We start from the raw sequence: 13,410 nt of genomic DNA, 5'->3' as shown, positions 1-13,410 counted from the left end.
TCCTCCTATGACACCTCCCACCAGCCTCCTCTGCCCTCCTGACCTGCCACACCCTGTTCTTCCCCTTTACGGGCACCAGGTAGCCTAGTGGTTAAGTGAGTTGGGCCAGTAACCAAAAAGTTTCTGGTTTGAATCCCTGAGCTGACTAAACCACAACAGCCTACCACAGCTATGTGCTATTATGTGTTATTACACTACAGTCCACCTGTTGGATCCTTCATCTACAGAGCTTGGCTTCCWCCTCTCTCCATTCCATTTCCACAATAAAAGTTCTAAACCTATTTTAATGTTTGGTCCTTGCTTTGCAAACAGGCACATAAGCATGCCTCTCTTCATGTGAAACCTATTGGAATAGTTACAATATATTAGAAATTACATTAGAAGATATATTCAATTAAATCTAGTGAATATAGTTATATTTAATGGCATTGCAAGACTGGGGTCATGACTAACATTACCATTTCAGACTACTGCCATGATTATTAACAGGCGCAAGATTCTCAGATCAGTCTCGTTTGCTTTTCATTTCACATAGGTTGGAAGAGCTGTCAAAGGTTAAAAAAAAAAGTGTTGTGAGCTGTACCTCTGTGGCGCATAGTGTCTGTCAATGAGCTGGTTGTTTAGGAATTGAATGAGTGTGCATTAACCCATTGAGACATGACATCATATCTAACCATGCAAATGATCAGAGGATTGAAGATAATAATTGCAGGATTTGAACCCGTGCCTCACATGTAGTAGATGCCTGCGTTAGCCCTTGTCCTGTTCTTTCTGATTCTCTAATACCRCTGTTTGTCTTCACCTTTGCTAATAGCCCCTCCTTTCCTCCCCACTATCCGCAGGGGAGCCAGTGCCCCCATCTACCCCTCCCCTATGGGGTATCCCTACCAGTGCACCATCCTGGGCAACCCCAGCCCACTTACCAGATCCTGGATCCAGCAACACGTCCTTCCAGGCCCGCGACGTCCACAGGTGGGGGTTGTGCTTACAGCCCAACACCGTGCGGGACGTTTGGCATTTGCCAGAGAACACCAAGATTGGCAAATTCGCCACTGGCGCCCTGTGCTCTTCACAGATGAAAGCAGGTTCACACTGAGCACATGTGACAGAGTCTGGAGACGCCGTGGAGAACGTTCTGCTGCCTGCAACATCCTCCAGCATGACCGGTTTGGCGGTGGGTCAGTCATGGTGTGGGGTGGCATTTCTTTGGGGGCCGCACAGCCCTTCATGTGCTCGCCAGAGGTAGCCTACTGCCATTAGGTACCGAGATGAGATCCTCAGACCCCTTGTGAGACCATATGCTGGTGCGGTTGGCCCTGGGTTTCTCCTAATCAAGACAATGCTAGACCTCATGTGGCTGGAGTGTGTCAGCAGTTTCTGCAAGAGGAAAGCATTGATGCTATGGACTGGCCCGCCCGTTCGCCAGACCTGAATCCAATTGAGCACATCTGGGACATCATGTCTTGCCTCCATCCACCAACGCCACATTGCACCACAGACTGTCCAGGAGTTGGCGGATGCTTTAGTCCAGGTCTGGGAGGAGATCCCTCAGGAGACCATCCGCCACCTCATCAGGAGCATGCCCAGGCGTTGTAGGGAGGTCATACAGGCACGTGGAGGCCACACACACTACTGAGCCTCATTTTTACTTGTTTTAAGGACATTACGTCAAAGTTGGATCAGCCTGTAGTGTGGTTTTCCACTTTAATTTTGAGTGTGACTCCAAATCCAGACCTCCATGGGTTGATAAATTTGATTTCCATTGATAATTTTTGTGTGATTTTGTTGTCAGCACATTCAACTATGTAAAGAAAAAAGTATTTAATAAGAATATTTCKTTCATTCAGATCTAGGATGTGTTATTTTAGTGTTCCCTTTATTTTTTGGAGCAGTGTATATTAAATCAGCTTAAATTGAATTACATTTTATATTTGATATGATCCTCAAACTTTTATCCAATTTGTTTGTATGAATTCAATTTATCCAACAACTGTCTCACCAGAAAACTGAATTGGCAGCTGTACAGGAATCTTACTGAATAATTCCACCTTTGTTGTCCTGAAACAACCATTATTAAATTCTATGCAACCATCCCTCAAAGTGTGCCTGAATGTCTCACTTTTTTTATATGATTCAATGGGCTTGTTGAATTCATCCTAAATGTAGTTTAGGTGAATGGCTGGTGAAGGGAGTTGGATTCCCGTTGACGAGGAGAGAAGAGAGTATGGATTCCCGTTGACGAGGTTGGCACGGGGATCTTCCCAGAGCCGGTCTTGGGGAGTCGTCTGACAATCAGCACCTTCCTGAAAGCAGCCTCTGGTCCGATGGTRTCTCTGGCCAGGCTCACCATCTCCTTCACCACATCTTCCTGGCTTTTCTGTAAGACAGACAGACAGACAGACCACAAGTGGGGAACCACCTCCAACTGGGCACGGACATTCGAGAACGAAGAAAGTATCACCAAGAACAGATTAGTTGAAAAATGGGTGCTGTGGCTTTCCATTAGCCAAGCTGTAACGCTGTATGGAGCTGTCTCATACCACGTTACAATTCTGTATCTACCTCTTCTACTCTCCTCAGCACCTGGCCTGTATCTGTGGTCACAAAGGGAAATCTGTTTATAGGAAACCATTAGAATAGCAGGGGTCACCACCATTATTTTGCATGTACTCCTAAACATCCCCATTTGAAAGTAAAATGTTATGTAAAAGATATGCTGGAAATGTTCCCTGCATGCCTGGCTGGAAAGAAATGGAATGGTATCAAACGTGTATTACATTCACTCCATTCCCACCATTGTTATGAGTCATCCTCCCCTCAGCAGTCTCCTGTGATGCAGACTATTCATATGGTATCTCTATCAGGTGGAGAAGGGGTCTGTCCATGGAGARCAGTCTTTTCTCTATAAAACCACCAGGTGGCAGAAATGCAACTACAACTCAGGTGTTGCATACCCTTTTGATATTGTTTTATTCTGGGAACTAAAAACGTTTTAATTAATTATATTTGTACTGTAACTTGTATATTAACTTTTGGAGTAGGCTACTAGAATCACAGAATAAAGCCGTGGAATAAGAAATCACGTATCCTATAACAACCCTCATGGCTTGATGATGAAAATATATTATAACACCCTAGTAGCCTAATAATCTCCCGGAACCGTATGCTATAACTCTTGAGGTCTCTCGTGGGGGTGATTCGCGTGTTTTCCTTGGTTTAGCTATATCTGTGTCAGAAGTGGGATGGCCCCAGTGTACCCTATAATATTTTCTACACAGACAAGAAAGCAGTAAAGTACAGTACATTGTTTTCTCATGTGATATCAAATGTCACTTGCCGTATTAGGCATTTCCAAAYACCACAATATATTGACTCAACGGTCAATCTGGTATTTTGACAGAAAAAAAACTGAAACAGGAAGTATTCGTGTAGCCAGCTGATGGTAATTGTAGTTGAATGAGCAGAGCTCACTGTGGCAGTGAAAGACGGACGCGCTGAGACAGAGAGAGCAATTCGCCGTGGAACTGTTTTCATTTAAAACTATTTATGCCACGACAAGAGAAATAGCTTACACTGACAGAAAGCATAGGAATATAGTGGACTGGAGAAGCACACTCCTGGTCCTTTAAAAAAAATCTTTAATAAAAGTGTCAATCCAAGCGACCCGATAGCTTTCACACAAGGGCGTGTGTGGGTCTCGGGGAGCACTGGCTCGCTTTTTATACCTTGCATGTTGTTACTGTATATATTTGATATTTTTGCATCACTTGGGTCCGGAGGATTTGCTTGAGGATGGGGTGTACCCTGAGCACGGACGATAAGGCGGCGGTGGAGCGCAGTAAAATGATCGACAGGAATTTGCGGGACGACGGGGAGAAAGCCGCAAGAGAGGTCAAGCTACTGCTCCTCGGTAAGGGAAGTGGTTGTCCTTGCTTCGTCCCGCAACGTGATACATTGGGGGACGAAACAATGGMTATCCGTGAACTTCACTAACTGTAATATTATCTGCGATTGCGWCATTGTAACTAAATGTCAAACGCACTATTTACAGTGATATAGAATTGGTCTGCATACATATAATGGCAACAATTTGTATTGAGAATTCRTGCACGATTTCATACAATTCCGCATAGCACACAAGCTGTCGTCATCAAATTTAAAACATTGTCAACTTTTGCATAGACTACCTTGAAATCACAAAGCACATTGGCTACAGTGGATTGCCTAATTAACAAAAGTTTAAGAATAATTTCCGATTTAGCCAATAGGCAGAACAATGGTCGTTGTTCACGCTGGCTCATCAGTTCCAGCCTTCGGTGTGTAACCACCCATGCAGGCAGTTGCAACAAAGTAGCCCCCTTTGTTACGCTTGTCCAGCAACACAAATGGTTTCTCTGGGCCATATTCATTGGCTTAATCCTCCCATTATTTGACACCTTGTCGCCTGTCTGCAGCATTGTGTTTGAARGCTATGTCCAGCTGAGTGCATATGATGTTTCCAATTTGGTAATTGGCCCAGAAACTGTTGGAATAAAGAATTGCAATAACTATACCACTATGTTCAAAACATTTGTTTGAGARTTCATCACCTTTTTTGCTACTTCAGGCATAGATGTAGACTGTTTATGATRCCGCCATTGCTTAGATAAACATAGGTCTAAATTAAACTTGAGGCTCTTTCTTACCGCTACCCTCATTGGTTGGTGCAATAGTGGATGGACTTATCCCTGAGCTTAGCCTACTGCACAATATGTTTTACCTAAAATCAATTAAAACCGTGGACATTCCATTGACAAACAAACGAGCCCATTCCCTGGACAGAAACGAGTGATTGTTTTTGAAATACTGCTCTACCATCCATTCCATTGGGGAAGAGATCTCTAGAGTTGACACGCATGTCATATAATATTTTCATGTTGAATATGGGTCACAAGGACTGGATGTGTCTTCTCTATAAATAAGGCTATTCTTCACTGATGCCATGAGCAAGAACGGCTGTCCTGAAATGCCTGTATAACTGTAGGCCTGTCAGTAGATGGCTATGAAAGCTTTTGGTGAGGACATTGTCCCTGTTCTGTGTTTCTGCTATTTTCTTCTGGTTTTACATGTTGATATTTACCATTTCTAAACTGGGTGGTTAGACCACTGAATGCTGATTGGCTGACCACGGGTATGACAAAACATTTTATTTTTACCGTTCTAATTACGTTGGAAATCAGTTTATAATAGCAATAAGGCACTTCGGAGGTTTGTATGGTCATATGGTATAAACCTCTTCCTTGTTGTTGAGAGCCTAGGCTACATTCATCTGTCTTGCTATGAATGATGAAACTGATTCGAAGCAAGTCGGGTCAAGTACTATGGCTGCAGGCTGCGACTGAGGTCTCCAACTATTCCTCTGAGTGAAATTATAAAGTTTGTAAAGTCAATACCAYACCTGTGACGTCCAATATTTTGAACTCTTTTGAAAATGGTCTCTCCCAATATCATATACAGAACAAAAATATAAACGCAACATGTAAAGTGAAATTTTCCATGCGCACAAAAAGCTTTTCTCTAAAATGTTGTGCACAAATTTGCTTACATCCCTGTTAGTGAGCATTTCTCCTTTGCCAAGATAATCCATCCATCTGACAGGTGTGGCATATTAATAAACTGTATTAAACAACATTATCACTACACAGGTACACCTTGTGCAGGGGACAATAAAAGGACACTCTAAAATGTACAGTTTTGTCACACAACACAATGTCACAGATGTCTCAACTTGAGAGAGTGTGCAATTGGCATGCTTGACTGCAGGAATGTCCACCAGAGTTGTTGCCAGAGAATTGAGTATTCATTTCTCTACCATAAGCTGCCTCCAACATAGTTTTAGATAATTTGGCAGTACATCCAACCGGCCTCACAACTGCAGGCCATGTGTAACCATTGCAGCCCAGGCCCTCCACATCTGGCTTCTTCACCTGCGGGGTAGTCTGAGACCAGCCACCTGGACAGCTGATGAAACTGTGGGTTTGTACAACACAAAAGATTCTGCCCAAACTGTCAGAAACCGTCTCAGGGAAGCTCCTCTGCATGCCCATCATCCTCACCACTTGACCTGACTGCAGTTTGGCGTCGTAACTGACTTCAGTGGCCAAGTGCTCACCTTTTATGGACACTGGCACGCTGGAGAAGTGTGCTCTTCATGGATGAATCCCAGTTTCAACTGTTCCGGGCAGATGGCAGACAGCGTGTATAGCATTGTGTGGGTGAGCGGTTTGCTGATGGCAATGCTGTGAACAGAGGGCCCCATGGTGGGATTATGGTATGGGCAGGCATAAGCTTACGAACAACAAACACAATTACCTTTTATCTATGACAATTTGAATGCACAGAGAAACTGTGACGAGATCCTGAGGCCCATTGTCGTGTCATTCATCTGCAACCATCACCTCATGTTTCAGCATGATAATACACAGACCCATGTCGTAAGGATCTGTACACAATTCCTGGAAGCTGAAAATGTCCCAGTTTTACCATGGACTGCATACTCACCAGACATATCACCCATTGAGCATGTTTGGTATGCACTGGATCGACGTGTACGGACGACCGTGTGTTCCAGTTCCGGCAATATCCAGCAACTTCACACCGCTATTGAAGAGGAGTGGGACAACATTCCACAGGCCACAATCAACAGCSTGATCAACTCTATGCGTAGGAGATGTATCGCGCTGTATGAGGCCAATGGTGGTCACATCAGATACTGACTGGTTTTTTGATCCACGCCCATATCTTTATTTTAAAGATATCTGTGACTATCAGATACATATCTGTATTCCCAGTCATGTGAAATCCATAGATTAGGGCCTAATGAATTTATTTCAATGGACTGATTTCCTCATATTAATTGTAACTCAGMGAAATCTTAGAAATTGTTGCATTTCTATTTTTGTTCAATGTATTAAAAAGAAATGGTCTCCCAATATCATACATARCTATACAAATAGGTGCTATGTTACGTGCTGTTGTTTCGTTGATGATCACGCTCTCCGAGGCCGACGTGAGTAAGGTCTTTAATCAGGTAAACGAACGCAAGGCCGTGGGTCCGGAGAGTATTCCAYGGCTCGTTTTCAGGGAATGTGCAGATCAGCTGGCAGGCATCATTTTCAACTTCTTCTTGTTCAAGTCTTTTATCCCCACATTTTAAGATGACTTCCATCATTCTGTAATCATYAAGTGCGTTGAAAGGCTGGTTATGGCACACATCAACTCCATCATTCCAGACACCCTAGACCCACTCCAATTTGCATACCACTCAAACAGATCTGGAGATGACGCAATCTCAATTGCACTCCATACTGCCCTCACCCACCTAGATAAGAGGAATGCCAATGTAAGAATGCTGTTCATTGACTACAGCTCAGCGTTCAACACCATCGTCCCCTCAAAGCTCATCACCAAGCTTAAGAACCTGAGACTAAACACCTCCCTCTGTAACTGGATCCTGGACTTCCTGACTTCCTGACCCCAGGCTACCACACTCACCCTCAACACCCGGGCCCCACAGGGGTCTGTGTTTAGTCCCCTCCTGTAGTCTCTGTTCACCCACGACTGCGTGGCCACGCATGACTCCAACACCAAGTTTGCAGATGACATGACTGTGGTAGGCCTGATTACCGGTGATGAGGAGACAGCCTACAGGTAGGAGGTCAATGACCTGGCAGTGTGGTGCAAGGAGACAACAACCTCTCCCTCAACGTCAGGAAGTTGAAAAGGTTTGGCATAGCCCCTCAAATCCTCAAAGTTCTACAGCTGCACCATTGAGCGCATCTTGACTGGCTGTGTCACTGCTTGGGTATGGCAATAGCACCGCCCTCGATCGCATGGCGCTACAGAGGGTGTTGCAGACAGCCCAGTACATCACAGGGACCGAGCTCTCTGCCATCCAGAATCTCTATAGCAGGCGGTGTGAACGGAAGGCCCGGAAAACCAGCCACAGACTGTTCTCTCTGCTTCCGCACGGCAAGCGGTACCGGTGCATCAAGTCTGACACCAACTATTAATCCTAATAGTAATGTGGTGGTGGTAGTAGTGGTGGTCGTCGGACTTTGTCGGTTGGCAACCAACTTTAAGGTGTATTACCACCACTGACTGGAGTATGGACTGCAGTTCCTCTTTCAATCACCCACGTGGCTATATGCTCCTAAAAATCAATGAGGAGAGGTGGGACTTGCAGCACGTCAAAAATCGAACCAAGTTCTATTTTAGCATCTGGCTATGCAGATGTTTGTTGACGCGCGTGAGAAGTTTAGATGAAATGATTGACTAATATGTATGTGTCAATTTATTTTGCCACGCAAGGTCAGCTTGTTAGAGTTTGCAAGAAGGGCATTTCACTGTACTTGTGCGTGTGACATTGAAACTTGTTTGCGCGTTGGCACCCTGACCTGCTTCCTGTGTCAGCCGTTCAGGTTGGTAACCAGGTAACACACCCAGCCTCGTCAGATGACCGTGAGATATGCTAATAGAGGCGCAACAGGAAAGAATGTTCTAGATCAGGTCTAAACCCTAACATTCATTATGAATTGAGAAGGTGTACTCATGGAGAGGAATAAGATGTTTGGTTGCAGTTTGTTTACCTATTAGTCTTTTCAGTTACTATACTTCTATCACAAAAGTCTCAATTCCTCTCATCTGCCTCCCAGCCGCCCCACTAAACATACTTTGTTTAATTACATCCTGGTTAAGAGGTCACAACCATATCAGTGATGCTGATGGGGCATACATCGGCACAGGCAGCACCTCAGAAACGGTGGTGAATATTAACTACTAAAGCACTTCAAGGACACCAACCGTCAAACATCCTTGTTTTACATCGGGTGGCGTTGATGGGCTGTCCATGTCTGTGCTGTGGACTTCATGGGGGGTGGCTTACGGTAGAACGCACGCACGCACAAACACAAAACAATTGTTGCATTCTCCAGAAGGAACCTGCATGTAAGCATTTCATTGGCCAGTGTATACCATGTGTATCCTATATGACTAATAAAACTTGACACACACACACAGCATAATGAGCAGTCTGTCAGCGGAGTATACCGGCATCCTGCTGTCAGAGGAACAATCATTTGTATGAGGAGTGCTTTGAATGTTTGGGTGTATGCTGTCAAGTCTGTACAAGCAACATCTTGTCTTGTCTATATTAGGCCGACTACACCCAACCACATTGGTGTCGAGAGGTTTCTCTAGGTGGTCTATGTAACATTTTATGTAAAGCGTTATGGGTAGTACTTTATTTTACAGTACTAATGCTTCCACTTGTATTTCCCGGATGTTTGATAGGAAATCATGTGTCTTTCTTGTACTTCAAATAGTTCAACACATGGTAATTAATTACCTGTTAGCCAAATTTGTAGTAATAACTCTCAAATAAACAAACAAGCAATTCCTAAGCTATCACTGTATCTGCTATTTCACCATGTCATTTATCACATCTTGTGATTTATGTAGGTCTACTGTAAACTGAAGTGCTTATGAATTATGAGGAATTCAGTAGCTTCCACTTCTCCAGCACCGTCCCGTTAGATCTACTGCTGTTACTGGTCACTTCCAGTAAAGTATCGGCCTGCATGTAGTTTGTTTCCTAAATCTATTATCCATTGATCTGGATGTGGACAGATGAATCCAGCTGATTTAGCTACATGACTCCCTGATGGGTTAATGCTACTGTAACTTCCTGGGTTCCCTTGTGAGTCACTCACAGGCTCAACAGCTCCCGATGGTAACGAGGGATGGGGCCAGCTAATGTGCCACCACTAATGTGGTTCATGGAGAGTGAGCCAGGCCCAGCTGTAAGCCTGTTCAGCCCTGTCCCCTGTCCCTCACTCCTTCTCAGCCCTGTCCCTCACTGCCTCACTCCCTCTCAGCCCTGTCCCCTGTCCCTCACTCCCTCTCAGCCCTGTCCCTCACTCCCTCTCAGCCCTGTCCCTCACTCCCTCTCAGCCCTGTCCCTCACTCCCTCTCAGCCCTGGCCCTCACTCCCTCAGCCCTGTCCCTCTTTCCCCCTCTCCCAGAGGACTGTATGCCCTGGCCAGCCCAACTGAACCCCAGGCAGGACGTGCCCTGGTTCTTCTGGTGACCCAGACAGAAAACCCCTCGGCTCATTAGATCTGAAAGCCCTCAACTCCGGGACAGGCAGAGAGACTGAGCTCTGAGAGAGTGGGAGGAACTCCAAAAGCTATTCTCCCCACCCTAGTGTTAAATAAAAGCTCCAACTAAATCATCATTTAAGATTAAAATACAACAGAGCTGTCATTTGGAATGAAGACCTGATTGTAGCCAATCCCACCACAGCACTTTGAAAAACGTTTCTTCATTGTTGACATGCATTCCATTCATGTCCTCTTTTTACTCTGTGGAAAACCACCTTGGGGGAAGTTCTAGGAGAGATGGATTGGATGGTTGGTGGGCTTTAGTAGTACTGTTCTATAAACGTCCATTTTGTTTGCAGGCCTCAACAATTTTTCTTAAAACACAGTCGTTTCCCAACCGCCAGAAAGCAGCTGCCTCGCTGTGGTTTTGGTCTGGCTCTTTGATGGGTGTATCAAATTGTGGGTGGGTAACATGACTCTGTCCCAGCCCACGAGGTCCACTTTTCTGCCGTTGCTTTCTCTAATGGCCATGTGGCTCAAATCAGGGCCATTTAGACTTTAAAGTTACTGCGGTGGGGCCACACCCCTATGACATCACTAGAGTTGAAGAACAGGGCAAGGTCAGTTAGGCAAACAAACGCTCCAGTCTAGACTGACTTAAAGAAATGTCGTAAGGGAACAGTACCTTGGCGATATCATCTAATAATTATTCCTATGACTTGCTAGCGTACATTTTGTTGACCCTATGCAGGGTTTTGTGTTCCATATTGAGAAATCAAGTGTGTGTCGGTCAGATAGTAAAACATATCTGGAGGGAGGGTTCAGTGAACACACAACAGCCTGTAAAGAGGGTATGTTTATTCTAGATTGAGAGGCAGCCAGCCAGTGTGTGGTAGGGAGTAGAATGCTGTGTTGTGTCGCTGCCTTGGCACTGAGGCCCTTAGCAGAAGGAGGGAGGTGACTTTACCTGCTGCCAATGCTGTGTGTCTGTGTGCGCGCATGTGTGTTTTTATGTGTGTTACAGTGCACGTGTGTCTGCTGTCTCGTCGTCCCTCTGGGGTTCTTAGTGTTTGGCTCCGGAGCAATGAGACGTGTTAGTCCTCCTCTCTGGGGCCAGGACCACAGCAGTGACATGTAATTAAATCAATTTGTCCTCCGGTGAAAGCCATTCCATTAGGCTGAACAGTAGGAGGTACCTGCCTGGGGTGCACACTGTTAAAACACACACATTCTCACACACTCACTCTGTATCAGCATGCTCTAAGGTTCTGGAGAAAGGCTTGTCCACAGGAATTCACTTCTACATGTTGGTTTCAGGTGCTCTTCTGCYTTAGGGAAAGTTCCAGGCCCCTAAGTTTCACTTGCCACAACGAGAAGCCCTGGCGTGTGTGTGTGTGTGGCGTGCATGCGCTCATTGTCTTGCTGTATTGCAATACTAGCTGGGTCTTGTGAGATGGGAAGGTTGGGTGTTACAGAACTAGCTTCCTCCTGGCAACTCAGATTGGTGTTCTGAATAAACAGTAAAGAACTTTAATCACACTATTAACAACAACATTGTATTAAAATGTTATATACTACTTTGGTAATTGCATTTTATTGCATAGCAATGGCGTTTGTAATTACACCACATGAGTTGGGACTGTCTTATTCCACTACTGAACTTCTATAGAATTACAAAGTAATACTAATGAGTAAAGTTTAGACTGACATGGCTATAGTTCCCCTTTTTTCTGACTGTGTTTGTGTCCGAGCTGAGCAACCCCTATGGGAAGGGACTTAGCAAGCCCACGAAACGAGTGAAAACATGAGTGTGTTTACAGGGGCAACACCTATATATATTCCCAGTGGTCTGACTCTCCCTGAGTGGAAACGTCCACCGGTGGGTTTTATGTCAAGGGGGAGGGGCCTGCCTTAGTCAATCTCCATGACACATCCTCTACTTATGCGTTATGGGGACATTGCGTGCATTTTGGGGACATTTGCCTATCAATAATACATGCCCTGGCTATGGAGATGAGCCATCGCTACACAACCTCCACCAACCCTCCTCAGGTGACCGTGTGGCGAGCGCTTTGGTACCGGACCCGGTTGCCATGGCAGTGTGACGGAGGTACGGAGCCCTGAGCAGCAGCCAGGCCCAAGCTTGTTCTGTGTTCCCTGCCTCTCTCATAGGAGTATTGCCATGTCAATCACCTCTCCGCCTCACACTCATTGGCTGCTAGCTTAGTGTCCACCCTCCCGGCTCTTGTCCACGTGTGAGTGGTTTACACAGCCTATCAGTCAGTAATGTGTAATTTCAATATAGAAGGCTTGTACCATCTTGAAGTAACACAATATGTGCTCATAGGCCCTTTAAGGAAAACACTGGTTACAACTAGTGATAGTTGTCTTTCTGGTGGTATATCAGAGCTGACAACTAACTCATTTAATGTACAAAGACCCAATGACGAGATATTAACRGGTTGATAGCAGCGTTGTGTTGATAGTGTGTTAGTGGTTTCTGGAAAGTACTGCAGGCTGCATGCTTCACTGCTGTTAATGTAGATGATGGGGACTGTACTGCCTGATTTGGCCTTTGCAATAATACTGAGAATGCTGTATTCACCTCTGTCCCTTCACTGTACTCCCATCCCAACGCACCCACTCACTCATCACTCTACACTCTCTGAATGTTACTGTGTTTTGCTATGGTGCTGCTCATTCAGTGAGTCTTGCGACGCTGCCTGGGATGCGTCGTTGGTTCCTCCTGCAGTAGGTAGTTCCATAATGCTGTGTTAGTGCTGCTGTCGAAATGTGCTCATAAATGGAGAGGTGGGGTGGGTCTGTATCAACCGGGCGGCTGCAGAGCAACGCTGTGGGTCAGATGTCAATACAGAAACACAGGAAGGGAAATGATCAGTGTGTTTGACCACCTCTGGGTTCTACACTACGCTCCAATTAAAATGGGGTTGGATAATGGCCTGTAATGAGTAGCTCTTTACAATTGGACGTTTCTTTCTCAGTTTGTTTGTCAGTGTAATCCCATACCAGGCAATCAACATTATGGTCAGTGTTGGCTTGAAATTCCACTGCAGATTCGGAACACATCGCTCTTATCGTATAATTGCAATTAGTTAAATTATAGGCTTTGACTGGTTTGGTAAATGTGTTCTCTCTCTCAGGTGCTGGTGAGTCGGGGAAGAGCACAATAGTCAAGCAGATGAAGTGAGTATGTTCCTTCCATTCTTCCAGATGCCATATCTGCCACACAATCAAAACAAAGCATTGTTTT

At 45.1% G+C, this 13,410-nt stretch overlaps 1 protein-coding gene across 1 annotated transcript in view; it reads left to right on the top strand.

Annotated features, from left to right (window-relative positions):
- Positions 1-3,296: 3,296 nt before the first annotated feature.
- Positions 3,297-13,410, top strand: part of LOC112068603 (guanine nucleotide-binding protein G(i) subunit alpha-1-like) — a 21,371-nt gene continuing 11,257 nt past the window's right edge. Inside the window, exons 1-2 of the mRNA XM_024135777.2 lie at positions 3,297-3,910; positions 13,301-13,343. Coding sequence (XP_023991545.1) covers positions 3,793-3,910; positions 13,301-13,343 — 161 coding nt within the window. The 5' untranslated portion in view covers positions 3,297-3,792. The remainder of the gene's footprint in view (positions 3,911-13,300; positions 13,344-13,410) is intronic.

This window comes from Salvelinus sp. IW2-2015, unplaced genomic scaffold, assembly GCF_002910315.2.
Source record: "Salvelinus sp. IW2-2015 unplaced genomic scaffold, ASM291031v2 Un_scaffold591, whole genome shotgun sequence".
Taxonomy (NCBI): domain Eukaryota; kingdom Metazoa; phylum Chordata; class Actinopteri; order Salmoniformes; family Salmonidae; genus Salvelinus; species Salvelinus sp. IW2-2015.
The sequence above is the reverse complement of the archived record's forward strand: the minus strand, read 5'-3'. Positions and strand labels throughout refer to the sequence as shown.